At 33.9% G+C, this 25004-nt stretch overlaps 1 protein-coding gene across 3 annotated transcripts in view; it reads right to left on the reverse strand.

Moving 5' to 3' along the window:
• Positions 1-25004, reverse strand: part of XIRP2 (xin actin binding repeat containing 2) — a 389948-nt gene that overhangs the window by 41918 nt on the left and 323026 nt on the right. For all 3 annotated transcript variants that reach the window (XM_074303209.1, XM_074303207.1, XM_074303208.1), the window contains one exon: positions 19252-19386. In XM_074303209.1, coding sequence (XP_074159310.1) covers positions 19252-19386 — 135 coding nt within the window. The remainder of the gene's footprint in view (positions 1-19251; positions 19387-25004) is intronic.

A 25004-nucleotide genomic window follows, 5' to 3' on the forward strand; every position in this document is an offset into this window, starting at 1 on the left:
AAAAACAACCTTTCACTCAGAGGAATAAAAATCAATATTAAATATTAAAGGAATTATTTCTTTTAAAAAGTAAAATAAAAGAAGACCCTTATCAAATTAGATCACAAACTCTACTGCAAACCATAATCATCAAAATTATTTGGTGCTGGGTAAGAAATAAAGAGGGTAAAAAGTGGAATGGAATATGAACAAAATGTACAGAAAAAAGTAAGTTCAGTAGCCTAATATGTGATATTTCTAAAATTTTCACATAATGGGGAAAGAACTCATTATTCAATAAAACTGTTGGGAAAACTATAAAGAAGTCTGGCAGAAGTAGATATAAACTAACATCTTACACATTACCTAAAACGACTTGCAAATAAGTATATGATTTAACAAAAGAATGACATCACAAATGAAGGTATATGGAACAAATTAACCATCAGATTTATGAATAGGCAAAGAGTTCATGACCAAACAAGAGATAAAGAAGTTCATAGGAGATAAAGTGAACAGTTTTGTTTACCTAATTTTAAAAGTTTGTATAAAAGCAGAATTAATTCAGCTGAAATTAAAAGAGAAGTAGGAAATGGAGAGGAGAAATCGTTGCAATAAGTTTCTCTAACAAAGATTGCACATCTAAAATATACAGGAAATTAATTCAGATTAATATGGAAAAGAGAAATCTTCCATATGAAAAACAACTCTGAGATACCACATCAAATATATCAGATTGTCAACAAAGATATAAAAGGAAAATGACAAATGTTAATGGGACTGAGAAAAATAGCATATTATTGTACTGGTGGTAGAACTGAACCTGTATAGTTATTCTGAAAAGTACTTTGGAAGTATACCCCCAAAGCTATTAAATGTTACTGCAGAGTCTAAAGAAATGGACACATATATGAAAAATATTTACAACAAATTTACAGTTTAATGGTAGTTAAGAATTATAAATGAAGTAATGCCAATCAACTGGAGAATGGGTGAACAAGTTATGATATATAAATATAATGGAATAACTATTGTGCTTTAGGAAGTGAAAAAAAGGGATTTTAGAGAACCGTAGAGTTACATGAACTAATATCAAATTAAATGAGCAGAATCAGAAAAAAATAATACTAACAATAATGTAAAGATAATCAGCTTTGCAATATTTTGAAATTCTGAAGAATGGAATAATCAATAACATTTCAAGAATTCATGAAGAAATATGCTATCTACTTTCAGATAGAGAAGTGAAGGATTCAGAGTACAGATTAAAATATGTAATATTTTAAGTATATAAGGTATATATATATACATATGTATGTATATATGATATACATATATATATAATGGCCTCATAACAGAGGAATTTGTTTTGCTTACTTATACATACAACAGTTTTATTTTTCTTGATTTCTTAATGAAAGCAGGAAGGGTTAAAGAGAAAATATAAACCTAAAAATAAAATTTAATCTAAATAATTAATAAAAACAAGAACTGGTTCAAGTAAAAGAACACACTTCAGAGCTATGTCAAAGCTGTATAGTCACTTTTTGTCAGGCAGATTTTGGTTGATCAAAGTTTGAAATTCTCTCCACTTCCACCTGCTGCTAAGAAGTAGTCATGAGGATATATTTTGCTCCCTCTTGCCACCTGTTCCTGGGAAGAGGAAGAAGGGATGTGAGGAATACAGAGAAATGGAAGAGATAGAAGAAGGGAAGAGGGAAAAAAGGTGACAGAAAAAAGAAAAGAGAATATATTTCTTTGCATTGCCACCTGTTGATGCTGACATCTGGAGAATAAGAATCCAGCCCAAAGGAGCAAAACTAACATGTTAACAATGTTAAGATAAATACCATTCTATTTTTTTTTACCTTTTTTTTTTAATAAAAATCTGCTTTATCTCCCTCTCACCACCTTCTCTCATTCCAGTCAAGGAAACAAACAAACAAACAAACAAACTCATACAAATATATATAGTCGATTAAACAAAATGGCCCCATTGGCTATTTTAAAAAATACATCTTGATTCACATTTTGACTTCATCATCTCTCTATCTGGAAGTAGCTAATATATTTCATCTACTCCCTTCCAAAATCTCTAGTCTCATTATGTTGAACAGAGTTCCTAAATTTTTACACTCTCATGGGCTTACCTTTGATCAAAAATTTCAGGGGACTACTACTGGTTTCAGCCAATATCAGCCCGCTGGAATGTTCTGTAGATTCAAAATGATAGAGCTTCTGGCTTTCCTTTGGTCTAGGAGTCTTGCCCTGGTTACTCTATTGCTAACATCATACTGGTCTTCTGATTAGAAATGAGACCTTCCTTAGGGTTGATTCATACTGCTGCTGCTTGCTGCTGAATTTATTTCTCTTTCATATATTGTCCTGAGTCTGCAAAAGCACCTTACCTTGAAATACCTCTCTTGGCAGAGGTAGCCTCCCTAGTTAATCTTGGGTCGATTTTATACCAGATAGTGAATAAAAAAATCTCCCAGCTGGGACCTGTTCTTGCATCCTTCATGAGGCTGAGGTTCTTTTACATAAGTCTGGAAACTCTTTTTTACCTGGTATAAAGTTCCTGTTCCCAGTATCTGCAGACCTCTCCATCACCCTATGCTGATCTGTTCTAGAATTACAATTCACTTTGATTTTTCTTGGGTTTCCCTATCAGAATTTAGTTTAGAGTATTTTCTATTTCTTTTAAGAGAAATTGTGTTGGGGAGCTCAGTGCTATTTCCCTGATACCACATTATTTTGGTTCTCTACCTTCCTCCACTCCAATCATTGCCTTTTTCTAAAATAAAATTATTTTCACTGAAAGCATCTGCTAAGCCTGAAGCTACAACTGACAGATACTACAGCAATACTTGAAGAGCATGCACAGATGACTAAAGGAGCAGATTATAAGTGGATCATCAGAGAAGCAGCCCAGTTGATTAAATAATCTAGTTGAAATGTCATGTCCAGGGAGGTGATACTTCAGTAGTGTGGATCAAGTCACCTTAGTTGTAGAAGAATTTGTTCAACACAGAAGCTACTTTCATTAAGTAGCTTTTTGTTAATAGTTCTTGAGATAGGAAGAGGCTATCAAAGTCTATAGTTCTAGAGTTTTAAATTGTTTGGGTCATATGTATTCCCATAATGTGTATCTTACTAACTTGGGACTTTAAATGAATGCCCATCTTCCACATGATTATTCATGTTGCTGGGAAGAGCCTGATAGAAATTTATGTGTAAAATATTATGTAAATAGCTGAGTTTTCAGTAATATCTTGATTAAGGTTGATTAATAGTGGCTGATTTATTTATGGAAAATATACCAGTAGGGGCTCATAGCTGCAATATTCGCAGAAGTCACCAGTTACCCCTAGTATCATAAGAACACTGAGTTTCAGCAGCCAGTACCTCCTGGGAAGCTCAGCCTGTTATCATGAAGGTAGACTGAGGTAAAAGAACTCATAGAGAGTGGATAAAATAAGTGTCCTTTTTATAAACCATGAGGGGAGCTGCAAACCAAGGGCCACTTGAAGGAACTAGGGTACTTTAGCTTGGAGAAGAGAATCCTGAGTGTGGATAATTTGAATGTTCAAATATTTGGTGGAAGAGTTCAAGTAGTTCTGTTTTGCCTCAGTAGACAAAACCAGAAACAAAAGTTGAAAAGGAGCAAAATTAAGTTTGATGCCAGGAAAAATTTCTTAATAATTAGCATTGTCTAAAAGAAAAAGAAATCCTATTTTAGAAGGTTTCTGTTTCCCATCTTTGAATGATTTAAAATTGAAGCTCTAAGACTACTTGCTAGGTAGATTTTAGTGGATTCTTTGGAGGTATGAACAGGACTAATGGCCACTAAAGTTCTGTGATGTTGTGTGAATAAAAGTATATTACATTTAAGTATTCCAGTCAGCCACAATAGTAATCTAGTGGGAGATCTTAAGTCCCAGCGTGGTAGAGCATTGTTCTGGGCAAAAGACATCTTATAGATGTCTAAGCAAACAGACACCTAAGCAAATGGGCAGCTATCAGCACCACGCTCCCAAAACATGCTCTCATTGGGCTCTGGATAAAGAGCAACATGAAAAATACCCTATTGATCTTATCATATGTTAGACACCAGTGCTAGGATCCCAGCTCAGCAAAATTGTGTAATGATCAATGGTGATTCACTTAAAGATCCAAGACAAGTACAAAAAATTCATGAAGAAAACTGCTATCCATATCCAGATAAAGAACTAATGCACTTTGAATTCAGATGGAAGCATACTTAAAAAAAACTAAAAAACAAAAAACAAAAAACAAACAAAAAAACCCTTAATTTATTCTTTTTTTGTTTTCTTTTCTTTTGATCTGTTTTTTTCTTTTACAACTATGATTAATATAGAAGTATGATTTGCATGAGAGCACATATATATCCCATCTCAAATTGCCTACCATTTTAGAAAGAAGGAAAGAAAAAGAGGGAGAAAAATTTGAAACTCAAAATCAGTGCTAAAATGAATGCTAAAAATTGTCTTCACAAATAGTTAGGAAAAAACCATTATTAAAAAAAGAAATGTTAAAATTAGAGATATAAACTCTAAAGAAACAGATCTTCATGAAGGAATAGTTGGAGATACTGGTGTTAGGATATCTAAAAAATCATTAGATTAAAAAAGGAATGTAAATATAATGACAATATAATATTTTCCAATTATGTATAAACAGAAATATATATTTTTCATGTATGCCATATAGTCATGTATACATATAATGATACACATCTATTAAAAATGAACAGTAGGCTATGCTTATTGCAAAGATAAATAAGTAGCATTATTAGGAAAGCCAGCATCAATTATAGTTCTACTGTGAAAACCAATCACTTGTTCGTTTAAATAATCTTAAGCTTAGAGGTGTCAATATAGGAAAATACTTAGTGATACCAGTTTCATAATAAGAAAAAGAAATATACTCTTTAACCTCCTGCTGTTCACCCTGGCTTCCCAGCCTGGGTGGCCAAGCCAAGATGGGTAGCCGAAAGAGGTAAGGATTTTGGTAGTGAACACGTGGGTCTTCTGACCAGGTGTTCACCAGGGAACCAACAAGTCAGGGCATCAGTTAGGGCATTATGTGAGTAGGTATAATAAAGGCTTTTAAGATTACATGTGGTTGTTCTTGAGTGCGCTACCGGTTATTAAACTATAGATTCAAGAGATTGTGGCCAGAGACCTTAGAAGGCCTCAGAGGAGGCGAGCCGGGTAGAGCTCACACTGCAAAGGACAGTGGTCAAAGGTACTCTGGTGGGTCTAGGACAGAGTAGTAATTGTAACTGCCAGGAGAGCACGTTACAAATGGCGCTCAACGTGGACGCATCAGAAATTATCAGGTTTTGAAAATATTTAATATTCAGAATTAAGATTCTGAAAGATCCGGTAGAAACGCCACTTAAGAGGGAAGACAGAGAAGCAATATGGACCCAGGTAAATCTGGGATCAGACTCAAGGACACAGCTGAACATAATGCTTATTATATAAAGAGGTTAAAGAGCCAGATGGAAGATCTTTTAACAAAGATCACCACTGAAGAACAGCAGGAAGCTTGTAATCAAGCTCCGAGAAGGCTATCCCCACACCCATTAAATATAGCTCGGAGAGGGAGCAACCTAGAGCTAGTGCGTATGTATGACAGTAGAGAGTATAAAATGCCACAGCAAGAGTTGCTGGAATTGCAGGTTAAACTACAGATGGAGATAGAGAAAGAAGAAAAAGCTAGGTTACTACAGATAGAACAGGAAGAGTTCAAACCAGTGGCAGAAACTAAGGAAGGAAATAAACAAATCACATGGACTTCAGTTGTAGAAATTCTTCTTAGCATTTTGTTGGTTTACCTTGTGCATTGTTGTTTTAAGGAATTTATTGATTACTCTTTCATTGAGAAGAAGTTTAGTTCTTTTTATGTGCAAAGCTCAGGTTGGATTTTAAATCAGCCTTTGGGGGATTTTCCAATTCTTCCCTCTGCCTCACCTACTTGGGCCAAGGGAGAAGGGGGAGGAGGAAAAGGAAGGGCGATAATACCATCAGCACTGCCCATTAATCCATTCAAAACTCCTGTGTCTTCATTTCAAAAGACAGGAGTAGGCTTTATGCCCCAAGGCAAAAAGGAATTGTGGGGTATTGAGTATAATCAGAAAAGTTTTAAAAATACAGTTCAGTTAATTTCTAAGAAACCTTACAGGGACAAGACCTTGCAGTTAGAGAGAGTGGAGTTTTATACTTGTAAAACTGCTAGGATCGTCTTTGGAGAGTTGAAACTCCTCTTTTCTTACCTCGTGGATTTTCCACTTCCACAGGTGGGCTTGATTTCCCAACCCCCTACGGGTACTTATAAAACAGTGTTTATGTCTAGAATGGGTTGGAAAATTGCTGTTTTAATCACTAGAATAAATAGACAGTGTGTGATCTTTGACCCAGGAGGAAAAGTAATATCAGATTTATTGATTCACACTCCTGGAGTACAATTCGGTATCAGAAACTCAAACTTTGAATTTTAGGCAAAAGAATTCAGGGATATAGCCGAGTGTTCTTTTTTCATAAAGTCATTACTGCACAGACTATCCCCAAGATCTTCTCTTCTAAACAAGAGAAGGGAATTTTGGGATATGTGATTGCTTACAATTTTTAAATTTTGATTTTACATTTTTAAACATTTTTGATTTTACATCTTCAAAGTATTTTGATTTTACATTTTAAAGTTATTTTGGTTTTATATTTTTAATCTATTTCGGTTTTACACTTTTAAATTATTTTGGTTTTACATTTTTAAATTCTTTGCATTTTACCTTAGCAATGTACTTCGGGCATACACAGAAAGTGCAGCTAAGTGACAGACTGATTTTTGTCTGACTTGTTAATCTTTTTGACAACAACTTTGTTTCCACTGTGATGTGGAAAGGCCTGGATGGCATTTGGAAAGGCCCAAGTTGGGCCCCAGGGACATTCCTTCCTAGGTGCAGATCCAGCAGTAGAGTTCATCCCCACCAGAGACATTTGTAACCTGGGGATCCAAGAGAAGGACCAGACAACAGTCCAGAGAGACCAGCCAGATGTCCGCAGCCCTTCAGACGCTGATGGCAGCAATGCCCCTCCTGACCGTGACACCAGAGACACCAGACACAGTTCCAGTGTTGCAGCTGAAATGGACTGTTTTGGGTGATACGCGATATAAAGACTGTAAATGGACAATGGGCCTGCTTGCTTCTCCCGTGGCCACTTGCCATATGGTGGCCTGGGAAGAGGCTTTGCCCTATGCTTTTAAATTAGTGGGTGAAAAACCAACACACCCACCTGCCATTGTTATTGAGACAATGTTACTGGACATGACTTTGCTTATGTGCACCTGTGAAACTAGAATTGTTCTAGAATTGTGAAAAGTGCAATAGAGAATTGTGATAAGCTAGAATTGCTCTAGAATTGTGAAAAGTGCAATAGAGAATTGTGATAAGCTAGAATTGTTCTAGAATTGTGAAAAGTGCAATAGAGAATTGTGATAAGCTAGAATTGTTCTAGAATTGTGAAAAGTGCAATAGAGAATTGTGATAAACTAGAATTGTTCTAGGATTGTGACAAGTGCAATTGAGAATTGTGATAAGCTAGAATTGTTCTAGGAGTGTGAAAAGTGCAACAGAAAATTGTAAGAAACTAGAATTGGTCTAGAACTGTGATAAATGTAACTAGAATTGTGACAACCTACCTACTGATATTTGTTAACTAGAATTGTGATGTTTTACCTTGTTGACTTCCCACCTCAGTGTTGACATCCTACCTCATTGGCATCCAATCTCTTTGGCCTATTATCTCGAGTATGACTTTGATGAATGGGTTGAACATTTGGGCCACTGTTGAGCCTGGTTCTCATTGTCATACTTCTGTTTACTGATTTGCTGCTTTGTACCTCCTTGGGCATAACACTCTGTCATCTCATGGATCAAGTGAACTATAGCTGGTGCTAAAAGTTTAGCTTGGTGAGATGTGCGGTTCCCGCAAAACAAGAGAAAGGGAATTGTAAGGGCCCTTTAAATGGGCGGACACAGTGCATCGGGATTGAGGCCCAGAAGTAATTTCTGTGGATATTAGGACTGCCCTTGGGCGGGATCCTGGCCATATTGAGATAGCTTTGTAATGGGTGACTCTCTCGCTGATTGGCTGTGTGTGTGACCTCACAGGCCCTATATAAGCCCACTGCAGGCAGCAACCGCCCTCTTTAACCTCCTGCTGTTCACCCTGGCTTCCCAGCCTGGGTGGCCAAGCCAAGATGGGTAGCCGAAAGAGGTAAGGATTTTGGTAGTGAACACGTGGGTCTTCTCACCAGGTGTTCACCAGGGAACCAACAAGTCAGGGCATCAGTTAGGGCATTATGTGAGTAGGTATAATAAAGGCTTTTAAGATTAAAAAAAAAAAAAAAAAAAAAAAAAAGAAATATGGAAAGTAAAATTATATTCCAATTTACTTATGGACACAATGGCCCTAATCAAAGTAGGCACCTGAACTTAAAATATGTCATGCCTTGACAATATATAAAGGAATCAATAATTTTTAATCGTTTTACTCTTCTTCCTTGCTATAGATATTTGCTCAATGTTGCAATATGAATATTTTTATAATGTATTTGGTGACATGCTTTCATTTCCATTCATTCCCTAGATGCTGGATCCCCACTTTTGAAAAAGAAATCTTGGAATATAATGTCCATGAAAAGTCAGGAAGCTAGGGTATTATTCCTACAAAAAGTAGAATCTTTTTTTTTTTCCTTTTGATAGAGCAAGCGAAGAGGAGAGAGATGGAACATTATTTTGATCTCAATCCTCACAAAATATGGTTTTCAGGTAACTGATCAAGAGACAATAAACTTGAAAATAGCATTAATTAGAGTAGCAGAAAATACGCTAAAGGATCACTGTCACTTCAAGTCCAATCACTTCTTTGGGATTTTGTGTATTGCCTTTTTCTCCCAAAACAGGTAAAGATTCTGGATGGAGATAAATTTGTGACTAAGTAGTGAACAAATATTCAATATATCCTACTTCTATAGAAAGAAAGTCTCCACTCATTGGTGTGAAGATCTGCTTCAGCATGGCAAGGTCATAAAATTTTGAGCCATTTGTCAGAAGAAAAGAAAACACCAACAGAAGGAATGTCCTTGAAGTAAACTTATAAAACGCATACCATGATTTCTATTAAGGAATGCACTTTGTAAATTTAAAATGTTACTTTTTATTGAGGAAATAACACCGAAGAAAATAGTTGAGAAAGTTCTATCAAATGTTATATTATATTTTAAATACAGTCTGGCCATTTCACTACTGTATATAGTGTGAATTCCTAATCCTGGAATTCAAGGATCTCTACAATATAGCCCAAACTACATTCTGGATCTTGTATCATAATCCTTTCCTCCACATACTTTAATTATCTGTTCTTATCTTGTAGGAGCATGGAGTTAGAGCTGTAAATGACCTTAAAAATCAACCATCTTATTTTACAGAAAGGGAAACAAAAAACTATAATGTCAAGATTTTATGTTTGGTTAATATGTTTTGTATGACTTTGCTTGTATAATTTATTTCATATTGCTTACCTTCTCAATTGTACCACCTTCTCAAGAAGTGGTAAAAAAAGGAGGGGGAAGGAATTTGGAGCTCTATTTTAAAATGTTAAAAAAATAAATGAACTTTTAAAAGATTTTATTTATGAAGATACGTGTGACCTTAAATTTTTGTTTGAGTTCACAGAGATAAGTGGCAGAACTGGGATTTGAAACCATGTCTAATGACTCCAAATCCAGTATTCTTTTCACTGGGCCATGATGCTTCCTATCTTGATGTATCTTGCAGTGGACTTTCCCCATCTTCTCTCTATCTGCTAAAGTTGCTCATTGCCTTAATTTTTCAGGCTACCTCCTCTCCATCTAAATTCTTATTACATGTATCCTTGATATTGTCTTAAATCAATTGTTTGTGTACATGCTTCTCACTGTGCCAATAGATTATAACTTTTCTGAGAGCAGAATTTGTGCCTTATCTGTTTTCCTATCCCCAATGCCTTATCCAGCAGCTCGCAGAGAGGAGGCATTTCATGAATGTCTGTCAAATTTATCTTAGATGAGAAGGAAGTCCAAACCATCAAATAATAAAAATTCTATTTAGAAACATCATTCTGGAATGGGGCATTATGGTTAATAGAGATTTCTTTTTACTGATTTTACTCTCTGAACTATAATTGGTAAAGGTCATCATCTTTAACTTTCTAGATCTTTGAGATTTCCAGTTTGAATTAATGAAAAATAAATCTTATTTTGCCCTTTTTACTTAAATATACCTAACAGTCATTGACTGACAATCTAAAGATAAAAGGTCATTGGCCTCTAAATTTGGGAAAGAGAATTAGCAAAACATTTTTATTATTATTGTTAAAGGTTAAAATTTGCTAATTGTTAAGAAGAATTAAGATTCTCTACCATCTTTGACAAGTAGACTCCTTGAAGACAGCCTTTGTGCCGTTGTTTTTATATCTGTCCCAGTAACTGGACAAGTGCCCAGCACCTAACATAATTAAATTTTGTTAAATTTAACATAAATTAAAATTTAAAATAAATTTTGTTAAATTTAACATAAATAAATTTTGATTGCATTAAGTTTTAGTGCTTGGCTCTTTAAAAAAATCAGTCCAGGGCCTTTATCCTGGGGGGTCTTAATCCACAGAAGATTAGGGAAGGTCCATTTACCAGCACTGAGGAATGACTCTGTTGCTTTGTCCATATTCAGATCCAAGATGAAGTCCTGGCTCATAATTAGAGGAAAGAGGAAGCACTAGCACACTAGAATTTACAGCTGGAATGGATTGGGGACCCTCCTCACAGTTCCAGGGCAGAAAAGAGTGCTTCTAGTCATTCATTCACAGACTAGAGCACAGGCCAGGAGAGTAGTAAACACAGTTCTTGGATTACATCACCTTGGAAGAATGAAGACTTATAGGTCCCAAGAATAATATCTGAAAACAGCTGCACGAAACCTCTGAAGCTTGGACATTGTATCCTCTACATTGGAAACATAGCTCTACTTTAGCAAAGAATTAAAAACCAAGTAATAGGGTGAGAAAATGAGCAAACAATAGAAAATAATTCTGATCAAAGAAAGTTATTATGGTGACAAGGAAGATCAAAATGCACACTCAGAAGAAGGTAACAGTAATCAAAGTTTCTATAACCAAAGTTACCAAGAAAAATAAAAATTGGTCTCAGGCCATGAAAGAGCTTAAATTTTTTTTTGAAAAATTAGGAAGAGAAATGAGTGGTGCAAAGGAAGTACAAAAAAGCTAATGAGAAGAATACCTTAAAAAGCAAAATTGGCCAAATGGAAATGGAGGTACAAAAATTCACTGAAGAAAATAATTTCTTAAAAGTTAGAATTGAGCAAACTGAAGTTAATGACTTTATGAGAAATCATGAAATAATAAAATAAAACCAAAAGAATGGAAAAGATATTAATATTTCATTGGAAAAATGATTGGCTTGAAAAATAATTTTGAAAATATTGGTCTACTTCAATCCAGAAGTTTAACTATTGTGTGTCTATCCCAAAGCAATCTTTAAAAAAGGGAAAAGGACTAATAATATGCAAAAATATTTGTAGTAGCCCTTTTTGTCATGGCAAGGAATTGGAAATTGAATGGAGCCTATCAGTTGGGGAATGGCTGAATAAACTATCATATAATGGAATAGTATTGTTCTATTAGAAATGATGAGCAGGCTGATTTCAGAAAAGCCTGGAAAGACTTACATGAATTGATGCTAAGTGAAATAAGCAAAACTAAAAGAACATTGTACAGAGTAATATCAAGATTATGTGATAATCAGCTGTGATGGATTTGGCTCTTCTCAACAATGTGGTAAGTCAAGGTGATTCCAATAAACTTGGGATAGTAAATCTCATCTGCATCCAGAAAGAGAACTATGAATCAAAGCATAATATTTTCACCTTTTTGTTTGTTTGTTTGTTTGTTTCCTTCCTTAATTTTTTACATTTTGGTCTGATTTTTCTTATGCAACATGACAAATATAGAAATATGTTTAAGAATTGTACATATGTAACCTATATCAGATTACTTGCTCTCTTGGAAAGGGAGGAAAGGAGAAAATTTTGGAATACAAAATCTTACAAAAATGAATGTTGAAAACTATTTTTATATGATATTTGGGGGGAAAAGCACTATTGAAAATAAAAATAAATAAAAAAAAATTATTAGGAAGCCATGATAACAAAAGAGCCTAGACATCATCTTTCAAGAAATTATCAGAGAAAATGATCCTGATATTCTACAACTAGAAGATAAAATAGAAATGGAAAGAATTCACTAATCACCTCCTAAAAGATATTCCAAGATGAAAACCCCCAGGACTATCATAGACAAATTCTGGAGCTCCCCGATCAAGGAGAAGAAATTGCAAACATTCAGAAACAATTCAAGTATAGTAGAGCCACAGTCAGGGCAAAACCAGATTTAACAGCTTCTGGACTGATGGAATGGAGGGCTTAGAATGTGGTATTCCAGGGAGCAAAGGAATTAAGATTACCCAGGAATCACCTATGAAGAACATAATCCTTCAGGGAAAAGATGGATATTCAGTGAAATAGAGGACTTTCAAATATTTGTGATGAATAGAACAGAGCTGAAAAGAAAATTAAATTTTAAAATACAGGACTCAGGAGAAGAATTAAGGGGTAATTAGGAAAATTAGGAATCGGAAAGGACTTACTAAATTTATTCTGTTTATATTCCTATATGGGTGAATGATACTTTTAACTCATAAGAACTTTAACTAGGCCAGTTAAAAGGAGCATATATAGACAGACAGCATAGGTGTAAGTTGAATATGAAGGGATAATATCTAAAAAATTAAATTAAGGAGAGGAATGTACTAGGTAAAAAGGAAAAGGAGAGATAGAATAGCATAAATTATCTGTCATTAAAGAGGTAAGAAAAAAGTTTTACAGTGTAGGGGAAGGGAGAAAGGAGAGAGAGAATAGGTGAACTGTACTCTAATCAGAATTAGCTCAAAGAGGACATAACATACACACACTCATTGTGGATATATAATTTATCTTATCCTGCAGAAAAGAAGGAAGGGAAAACAATATAAGAAGTGGGGAGGATAATAGAAAAGAGAGCATATAAAGGGAGGAGTTGGTGAGGAAGAAAACACTTTTGAAGATGGACAGGGTGCAAGAAGAGAGAAAATAAAATAAAGAGGAAATACAATTAGTAATATTAATTGTGAAAAGAATTTTGAAGCAAGTTTCTTTGATGAAGAGCTCTTTTCTCAAACACATAGGTCATTGAGTCAAATTTATAAAAAATAGCTATTTCCTAATTGATAAATGATCAAAAGATAGGAATAGTTTTCAGATGAACAAATCAAGCTTATTTATATCCACATTAAAAAAGTTCTAACTCACTATTGATTGGAGAAATGAAAATTAAAACAATTCTAATGTATTATAGATTGGCTAATGGTCCAGAAAAAGGAAAATGATAAATGTTAGGAAAAATGAAACATTAATGCATTGATAATGGAATTGTGAACTTATTTAGTAATTCTGTAGAGCAGTTTGGAACTATACCAAAAGGGCTATAAAATTATTCATACCCTTTACCTAACAATACCACTATTAGGCATATATCCTAAAAGAGATTTTTAAAAAGGAAAAGGACCTATATGTATAAAAATATTTATGGCATCTCCTTTCTCAGGATAAAGATCTGGAAATTGAGGGGATGTTTATCAGTTGGGAAATGGTTGAAAAACTTGTGGTGTATAATTATGATGGAACACTATTGTTTTATGGAAAATTGACAGGATGCTTTCAGAAAAACTTGGAAAGTCTTTCATGAACTCATGAAAAGTAAAATGTGCAGAAAGTAATAGCAATGTTGTGGGGTGATCAACTGTGAATGACTGCTATTCTTAGCAATACAGTGATCCATAGCTATTCTGAAGGATTTATGATGAAAAATGTTATCCACACCCAAAGAAAGAACTGATTGTGTCTGAATCCAGATCAAAGAATACACGTTTTTTAAACTTTATTTTTCTTGAGAGTTTCTTGGGGGTGGAGGATAGTTATGTATCTATTTTCTTTTCTTTCTTCTTTTTTTTTTTTTTTGCAACATGATTTTCATGGAACTGTTTTGCATATTTTTGCATGTGCCTTCTCAATTGGGGGAATGGGAAAGGAAGAAGGGAGAGAATAAGGAACTCAAAGTTTTAAAAATTTAAGTTAAAATTGTTTTACAGGTAATTGGGAAAAATAAAATATTAAATTATGATAAAAATAAAATAAAATAAAATAATAATTAATACTCTTCCAAGGGAGGATGTTATGAGACTAATCAATTTATATCTAGTAAATACTTCCAAAATACTTGCACCATTTAGAATGTCAGCTGTTCTAACTTAGTGACTAGTTTTCCTCTTATTTTTGTATTGCTAGCTATTAATGCAGTCTCCTATACATTGTAAAGCCTCCTTGAATATTGATGGCAACATTTTTAATAGAAGAGTATGCATCTTCATTGTACCAATTTCAGGAACCAGTGGGCTTTTCTTTCCCCTTTCGAACATTGTACCTAAGAAATCAAACTGAAAAACTACATTCTTTGGAACTGAAAGAAAAAAAAAATCAATGTCCTTCAACACAATCTCTCACTTATTTAAAGGATACTCACATTGTCTCTTATGTTTGCCATGAATCATATATTAATTCCACTATTTTCTTGCATAGTATGGCTAGACCGAAAAACATCTGAGTAAAACAGCTCTCAAATGCCATATTATCCATTTGCTCCTCTCTCCAAACACACCCCCTTTATTCATAATAGCACTCTAAAGCTCCAAATACATTGTCAATTTGCCTCTCATACACATCCTTTCACTCATGCATTCCAGGGGGTCCTTGCTCACCTTTTGACATTTCTGAGAGTTAGATAGTAGAAAAGTTCCCTTGAAAGGTGACCTCCAAATGTATCTTTGAAAACTGAACTAAAATGATTAAATATTCCAGAACAGCAAAAAATGATGCTCCTTTAGTATGTATGACCACCTTTAATTTATCTTTGATTATAAGAGCCTCCTAAAATAGCACAGAATTATTGCTAATGATCATATAATTTGAAGAAGGTAGATTTAAGGCAGAGACATGACATAATGTGTAACATTCATTTTTTTTTCAAAATAGATCATATTGTGTATGTGTATATATCTATATCTATATTTATAGATATAGATATATACACACACTATATTGTATTTTATATATATACATATATAAAAAATACATATACTTCCCTATATGTACCCAAGTTATCATACCATCTCTGTTCTTAAGGAAGGAAATTATTTTAAATTAAAATAGAACTCTAATATATAGAATACATTGAAAAAAAGTCTCTGTCCCATTGTTGCTCCAATTATATATTGAGGAAGATCTGAACTTTGTATGGTAGAGTTGATGAACTCCGTGGGTGGGCTGTGGGAGGGCATTTAGCGGTGTAAAATATATTCAGTTTGTCAAAAACTATTTACAGGCCACTTTTAAAGAATCTGTAACACAAAGATGTCAGATTATATCTGTCAAAATTATTTTCTATCGACCTAAAATCCTCTGGGGATTGTACCAAATCCACATAATCTTACCAGGTGCTAATGTTTACATTAGGATTTCTGCAGCAGCAGATGTATGTATAAAAACACATACTGTCAGTCAGTTCCCCACTGGTACCACATCAGAAATGGCAACAGGGAGCAAAGGTCAGACTTCTGACATGCAGTCAGGAAAGCAATTTTCATATGAAAGCAATTTCCTAAGCAAAGCTTTGCACCCAAATGCCTGAACATATCCAAGTTTTTTGGAGTTCCATCTGTTCTTTCTTGTTTCACCTCTTTGGGGAAAAATAGGGGAAACTGGCTTCTGGGATGTCAAAATGTGTAAGCACAGCCTTCCTTCTTATTTGCATAAACAGGTTTGGGAAAAGACAGTAGGGAAGACATTCACTTGAGAAGCTGAATGTCAAATCCTGAGTGTGAGAATCTGCCATGTACCTAAGTAAGTTTCCAAAAAACTAGGGGAGAACATCACATGAATGAGTAAAAATTAAACAGAGGATGAAGTGGTGACAGCTTTGTCCCAGTAACACATTTATTCTAAAATAATACTTCAGAGTGTATCTCATATCTGTTCTGGTATAATTTTTAGAGTGGAGCAAAGAAAGATCCCCTGTGCAGATAAGAGACTGTCTGTTTCTGACAAAACCTTTTCTTTTCCCTCCACTTGATTTTGGTTGATGCAAGAGCTCCAAGAAAATTCTGAGTTAGCTTTTCAAATGCATTGTTCATTCCAGGTTTTTGAAGTTTATTTAGCTAATGGACATCAAGGATTAAGTCACTGAAGTTCTAAACAAAGTCAAGAAGGAGGCTCATGGAGTTTTTATTCCTCTTGGCTTGAGAATTCTCTTCCAAAGTAGGGATTTTGATTGAAATCTGAAAGATTAAACTGTTTGGAACTGTGAGCTTGCTTTCTTCAAACTTTAATCCAAGGGCCACCTCCTATAGGAAGTCCTTTCTGATTTACCCACTTTGTAAGCACTCTTTCTCACTTGAAAGTGGTTTGTATTACATTTGTTTGCTTACATGGAAGGAACGTTGATGGAAAGAGCCTTGGATATAAAGTTAGAAATCCTAGGTTCAATTTGTCTCTCCCATTTACAATGAGGGATCTAGGACAGATTGAGAAATATCTCTGTATGTCCAGAGACTCTATAGTGTGAGAGGGTTTAACTAGGTTGCCTCTAAGGTCCTCCTCAGCTCTAAATCTATGAATTCATGTTGTATTTCTCCAGCAGAATGAATCTAAGCTTCATAAGATCTCAGTCAGTTTGGTCTTTGTTTTCATATTAAATTGAATGTATATTCCAAAAACAAACTTCTTAAATACATACATTAAAATATATATATATATATGTGTGTGTGTGTGTGTGTGTATGTACATATATGTATTTATAGTTGACATTACAAATGGTTGAGGGGTACTTAGATAAACACTATTATAAGTAATTAAAAAGATCTACAATGTGAAGGATAACTTCCAAAAGTTGAAAAGTCAAGCTTATTACAATTTTCCTTTGACTTCCTTTTGTTCATTAGAACTCCTTTTCAGGAATTTGAAAACTGTTTAACCCATCTGCAAGCTGAAAGCATCTTTAAGCTTGGGGGTAGATTAATTTTCTAAACTTGTTTAGAACCAGAGCTGATCTCCTAGTCATGTGTTTACAAAATAGTTAGCTAATTATACTGAAAACATCTGACTTCAGTATATTAGAAAAGAAAGAGGCAGATTGGATTTAATTATTATAACTTATGAAATTATTACTAATTGTGACATTAAAAATTGTCAGAAATCCAAAACAAATGTTCTTGCTTTAACTCTAATTAATCCTGACTTTCTAGTTAATATTAATTACTCTATGTCAACAAGCTGAATGTTTCCCATATCTGATATAACTAATTAATTAGATATTAAGAGAATTTCAAATATTGAATATCCAATCAGAAAAGATCTGGAAGATAAATTTTCTTCAAATATTTTAAACTACAAAACCAGTGACTCTGAAATCAGAGCAGAGACCACTTAAATAGAAACAGAATATGCTAGCATTCTCCACTGACAAACACTTTACCTTACTGTATCACCACCAAAAATGAACAAAGTAAAAGCAATTTTAAAAAGGGCAACACAGAATAAAGAAATTAGAAAGTTTTGCTTGCTTTTTTTCATCATGTTAAAGCATTAGTATTTTTTCTACCTTTGACCTAGGGTTTGAACATACTTATTTTATTGCATTCACTAAAATTTTGCAGTGGAAAAAGTATAAATAATAAAAAAAAAAATAACTCAATTGTCAAGGATGAAAACTGTGTTTTTCATTTCTTTTGTACCAATCTACGGAGTTCTCCCTATAATGGGCATCTAAAAAATGTTGACTAACAGAATATTCAATTTTAACTGATTTCATCTAGTGTTGAGTCACTTTTTCTGAAAAGATTCATTCTAGTTCTAAATTTATGATCCTATGATTCTTGAATCTTCATGGAATTTAGCAGGTGTTATACATCCAGGTAAAGCTATTGCCATTACATTTTCTCCATCAATATTATGGATTCCATTGCAACTGAAAAAAAATTAGGGTAAGGCACTTACAGAAGAATGCCTTCTAATCTAACAAGGACCATGTGTGACCTTTCAACTGCCCCTTTTATTTCTACTACAAAACTTGAAGCTCATCTGCGTAAATCATCTTTCAGATAGAAAGTATTAGACTAAGTGTAGCTGTTCACCATGTAATTACTATTTTCCATAGCACCATGTATAATGTGATGAATGTTATTGCATAAACTCTCACGTAATTTGAAAATCATTATCTCCTGCACCACTTTTTCTTATGATCTACAATAATGAAGTAATGAAATGCAAAACCACCCTCTATATAAAACACTTAAAAATGCATTTTGTGATTTTAGTGATTCTACACCACACTTTTTAATCTGTTTAAGGAAATGATGAAATTTAACAGTAGGAAAACATCAAGGTCCTTAAACTGAATGACTTAATATCCTTTCAAGTTCTGTGGATTTGATATCAATACCAGATAATGTTATGATAAATTATGACCCAGAAACTGAGTCACAGCTAGGACTTTTCCCTCCTTCAATTGTTTTTCAGTGCATTCACTAGCAATTGAAAGTCCTGTTCTATTTGTTGACATTTGTTGCATGAAGACAGGATCATGTCTTAGTTCATCATATCTTCCTCAGTGCTAGTGCTGCACATACAGGTGACATTAAATAAATATTGATAAATTGAATGAAACAGATGGCTTCTAAGATTATTGTTAACTCTAAATCCAAAACTGACTAATAATATGTAGGATGGTTAATACTACATCCAGAAAAGTTAATCCTGTAAAAATTCAGTAAATCAGTTAAAAATAAATTGATCTCCTGCCATAATTCTAAAAAACAAATGACAAGTTTTGTTAAAAAGCAATAATGTTAATGATTAAAGATGGAAGGGAGAATAACCTTCAGCAAAGTTAATTCTGTGATTCCTAAGGATCCTTATGAAGAACGTGAATAAGAAATTTTACCCCAAAGTTACCCAGCCAGTTTCATCATCTAGAATGGCATTACCTGATCAAATCTTTGCTGCTGCTGCTGGTACTGAGAAAAGGTATTATGTGAAGAGGCTATTTCATCTCTCTCAAATTGTTTCTTCACCCTGGCTAAGCCACCTGGCACTGTTCGAGTCTCAGACTCCTCCATCATCTAAAGTGACATAGGAAAAAAGAAAAGAAAAAAAAAGTTAAAAATCTTGGTTTTGGAAGGAGTTCTCATCCTTTGTCTCCCCCTCCCATCCAGAAGATGGTAGAATCAGTCCATGATTCCATCAATGTAGGAAACAGATTGATAGCTCATGTGTAATTTAGAGGGGGAAAAATACTTTTTTTTTTATTTTTGAGAGGCAGTTAGGGATAAATGACTTGCTCAGCGTCATGCAGCTAGAAAGCAGTAAGTATTAGAAGCTGCATTTGAACTCAGGTTGTCATCATTCAAGGGCCTGTATTCTATCTATTCCACCCTTTAACTTCCCTTACATGCCTATGATCATACTGCAAATGTGATTCCAAGACTAATTATCCACTTTTCCACTAGTGCTTCTTCATTTTATTAGGTGATACCAATTATTGATGGGTTGTATTAAAATATTCCATAAGTTCATAGCCTCTTATTTAAGGCACTGATTGAAGTAGCTTCCCTGCAATGCTTTTCTCATTTATCAAGATATTTGATAGTCAAAGGAATGCTTAGAATATTTAGTTGGTGCTCCATAGGATACATTTTAATGTATCTGGATGAATATTAGGACCTGTTAGAAAACATTCTAATAGTAGTACACAAACTGGTAGATATAAGAATAATTGATTTAATTATAAAACTAATCCTCAGTGAGGTTGTCATCAAAGTCCCAAACATCTGTACAGGCAGTACATTATCCAAATTAGTTATTAAAACTTTGCTGACTCATTATGACATTAGTATCTGATTCATTTGAAAGATTGAAGACTGATAAATATTAACAGCCTTTTGAATTCCAGTCTCCCCTACATGGTAAAAGAATAAAAAGATACAGGGGTTACTGTGCCCCATGACGAGGCACTTCAAAGTCCATCACCATTCTCTTTTCTCTTGACAATATTTCATCCACTTCCAATGAAGCAGCTTGTGACAGGATTATAGTGGTTAGATGGCTACCTCTATTGGTGGCACTTTCAAGAACACCATAGAAATATTGGCTTGCTAGGGAATCCTTATTTAAACAGCCTTAGAAGACTAAGAGAATCCAAAAAATGAGTTGGTGATTTTGATCTGTGGGATTTTTCATTTATCACCTTTAAGGGCAAAATGTTTTCTCTGTCCTAGAATGTATTATGATTTTCAGAATGTATTATAATAAATCCTAAATAGGTCATGTTATATTTCCTGAAGGCCAATGAGATCTTGTACATAACGATCAAGCAACCTCAAATGGGAGCTAAGAGTACCAAAACAGAATAGAGACATCCACACTGGATATAGAATCAGTGCACACAAGTTTCTCCACATCTTAAAATCTGCCAGTGTAAATTAGAATCAGTGTATGGCAAACACATTCTGGTACTCTGAAGCAGGGGGAAAAAACGCTGAAAAGTTATGAGAGCATACATGATATATTTAAATCATTGGGTTCACCTGTATTCACACAAGAGAATAACTTGATGTGTTTTCAGTGTAAAAATTTGGAGTGGTATTATTCCTCATTCAGCAGATGGTCCACTAAAGGGATTGCTCACATTCACTTCAATTTCAATATCCTTATGAAGACCAATGTAAGACCATGGATTTAGAGCTAAGAAAACCCTTTCAGGTCATTAGGCATTCAAAAGGTTGAGTGGCTCAGACTTACACTATCAGTAAATATCTCAGATATGTGTTGAACCCAAGATTTCTTAATGCCAGGACCTGTGTCCTATTCATAGTACCAGGCTGCACTGAACACTGTACCAAGAACACATATACCATTTCTCTCTTTCCAATGTGCTCAGCTTTGTCTTTGCCCTCTGATTTACTCTCTTTTCTCCTGTGTATGGATGTGAGTCTGGTAATATTTGTTAGGAGAATACTAAAACTTCTCTATCCCTTGTCACCCTTGCACAATCACTAACATAAGCATTCAGTATGATCCTGTTCCCTCCTTTAAAATTCAAGGCCTTTATAAAAGTAAGGTTTTTGGCCAAATAATTGACATTACTTAGCCTTAAAATGAAATTTACCTGAAAACTGACATTTCGCCAATAATTAGCATATATTATTTATCTATTTTGATCTATGTAAAAACCATTGTTTGTACCAAGAGGCCTAGCCCAACATTCTATCTACTCTATTAGTTTTTGTTTTAAAAAAAAGTGTTGCTGGTGCTACTTAATATGCACAATAAAGTAATGAAAAAATTGCAGGCCATTTTTAATACACTGGTATGGGGCCAAGAAAGTGGTGAAAAAAAATAAGGCCTTTTGGATTTATATGCCAAAAGGCTATTTTTCTCAACCTCCATCCCAACCAACCTGGGTATATTACATACCTATAACATAAATATATTACATTGAACAAATCAACTTGAATATTATAATAAGAATTCTATTATTTTCAATAACTACAAGTGGTTATAACTACACAAGTCACAAGCAAATTGATCAGGTGAGTTCAACTAGTGACTAAGCATTCTCTCATGGAAAAAAAAAATTGTCAGGGAATTTGAGTTGTGGAGCAAGCAGATTATCTTTCCAATAACAAAATGGAATTGAAAAGCAACTACTCATATTTCCTTCCAATAGCATTCTGCTTAGGAATTAGGGTATTTATATTCCCCTTTCCCTGCACTAAAAAGTACAAAAAAGTATAAACCTCAATAACTTAAAAAAAAAAACAAAAAAACCAGAACTCTGGTCCATGTGATGATTGTCCTTGATTCCAGAACATTGATAACTAATTCCCAACTCTCTGATAAGAAGGTGAACTAACATACAGAATAAGATACATTTTTAGAAGTGACTATTATGAAAACTTGTTTTGTTTAATTCTACTTATTTGCTACAAGGAAGGTATCTACTCCTCCACTCCCCCGTTTCTTTGGGAGGAATAAAAGATAGGGGAAAAATAAATCCTTGATAATTTTTAAAAATTAATTTAACAACAATAACAGGACAGAAGCTATACTTGTGATTTTATTGATAATGGGAACTTACTGTTTCAGAAATTTCTTTAATTAGAGCAGATTGGCATCTTCTCCACAATTTATAACTTTTTGGAGAGTTGCCTGGAAAGCACTGGGAGACTTAATGACCAGCTAATATCTAGTAGAAGCAAGATTTTAATTCAGGTCTTCTGAGCTTTATGTTTGGCTGCTTTATCTATTACAGAACAATGCTTCTGTGCATTTACACTTGTCAATAAATACACTCATACGTCAAATCATCTGCACTTGATAATAGTGCTGTACTTTGCATTTCAAAATTAAGTTTTTGAGCCATTATCAGTAAAACTTATGGGATCATATAGCTGCAGTTGGATGAGGTATCAGGTTGTCTAGTCCATTTTACTTTAAAAAATTCTAGAAAGCTAAGTAATTTGTTCAAGGTCATATAGAAGTAAAAGGTTCAATTTGAACCCAGATCTTCAAGCTCATAGTCAGTGCTCTTCCTCCTATATCGTGTTGCTTAGGATTTCAGTTATTATTTCCAACAGTAATTATGATTTTGATCTGATTTAATTATATTTTAATAGCCAATCTGTTTTGTAATTAATAATACATATTTACAATATGATTGGTCTCTAATAGAAGGCTATAAGACAGAATTACACTGACTTTCCCACATGAGGATTCTACAAACGCTTTATTTAGTGAGCTACACTATCAGGGTTTAAGGCTAATTAATCTATGCCTTCTCCCCACTTTCTCTCTTTCTCCCTCTTTGGTGATTTCAATTTGCTTCTTTCCATTTAGTGATAATTTTGAAAATGGCAATGTCACTTTGCTAAAAGCATTTTATTTCACTTTTCAGTCATTGAAGAGGTCCTTATTAGGGGGTTTCCACTACAACTCTTCAAAATTAAGAGACCATTCACATATTTGGGAAAAGTTGGATATAATTTATTTCTTCAACTACACTTCAGAAATAAGTAAGCCCTGTGAACAGACTGATTTGTTGTCTGCATTGTGATATTCTAAGAAGCTAATGCTCAGGAGATGACACAGCTAATTAACTACATTTAGCTCTATGCTAATTCACTAACTGTAAAGTTTCTGTGAGAGTCTGATTTTGAAAAGATACAAGATACAAGACGAGAAAAGGAAAGGCCCAGTACTAAGTAGATTTTACTTGATGAAAAAAGAATAAAGGTCTAGTATTAAGCAGTTACCACCTACAATCATAGCAAACAATAATCCATATCAATTGAATAGTTAGATGCAAATTAATGGGAGGATGGAATCACTAACATTTTACACAGTTTTTATCAATGATATGTTAAGTCTAACACAAATCTATATTTAAATGTAGCCAGAAAAAAACAACTGATATGGACCACCACAACAGTCTAATGGGAAATGGATTAAGAAAGAGACGGTTGGGGAATATGACATTTGAATTCTGTTTAAATAGAGTAGCATGACTATTTTCACTATTAGTTATGATTTAATACAGTCTGGTTTATATGGAACTTCTTAAGCAACTGTTTTCTCCAGAAATGGTTTTTGAATCTCTGACAAAGAATAAATCTTTTTCAGAAAAAAATAATGTTTATGGTGTTGGTAGATTCTTCTATTGAATTTACTAAAGACTATCTGTGGGTACCAATTAACTTGTGGAATCTGAGGGAAGGTTTTTTATCAATACTTACATTTTATTATTAGCAAATTTTTTTCTCCAGCTGTCATTTGAGCTACATGTATATATAGGGTCAGAGAGGGGGAAACAGATTTCATGTTTTATTATCTCATTTTTCTGTCAATTCTCTACCAAAGAGGATTATCATACAATCATAGAGATTTGGAAAGGACCTTAAAAGTTAATTTTTGTCAAATTACTACAAACCAACTCAGATAACATACGATATTAGAATAATTCTTCTTACTATTTCCATTTGAAACTCTCACAAAATGAAGAGAATGAGGCTAAAATCCATACAACACAACTGAGATATTTTAGGCTAAAGCTTCTTAAACTATGGGTCATGACCCCATGTGAAATCATTTAACTGAATATGGTGATCATGAAATTATGATTTATTATCAGTAAATATTTGATTTTTATATCTATATATCCAGGGTCATATAAAAATTTCTCAGACAAAAATGATTCATGAATAGAAAAAGTTTAAGAAGCCTTTTTAAGACATTATGAGAAAAACATATCTGAGGCATTCAATAGTGTCCTAGGAATTCTATAAGGGTTAATTTACCTCAGATAGTTGCTTACATAAAACCAGAATATAAATTTACTTTAAAAAGAAGCTTTTCCTGATATTCCCATTTGTCAGTCCTCCCAGAAACCCAGAAATTATTTTATATGGATTTTGTATTTATCTATATGTGTAAATGTTGTTTCCCCTAGTGGGCACAAGACTTATTTAATTTTGGTTTTTTATTTTGGGTATCTAGCTCTTCTTGAATTGAATAAACATCCTTCTGTTATAGGATGGTAGCATCATAAATTTAGATCTAGCTGAGAGGAGTCTTAGAGGCCATCACATGTAACCCACTCACCTTAAGAGATCAGGAAACTGAGTCTCAGAGAGGTGATATGACTTGTCCACAAAGCTAGTCACTATCTGAGGCAGGATTTGAA

Source organism: Sminthopsis crassicaudata, chromosome 3 (genome assembly GCF_048593235.1).
Source record: "Sminthopsis crassicaudata isolate SCR6 chromosome 3, ASM4859323v1, whole genome shotgun sequence".
NCBI classification, from domain to species: domain Eukaryota; kingdom Metazoa; phylum Chordata; class Mammalia; order Dasyuromorphia; family Dasyuridae; genus Sminthopsis; species Sminthopsis crassicaudata.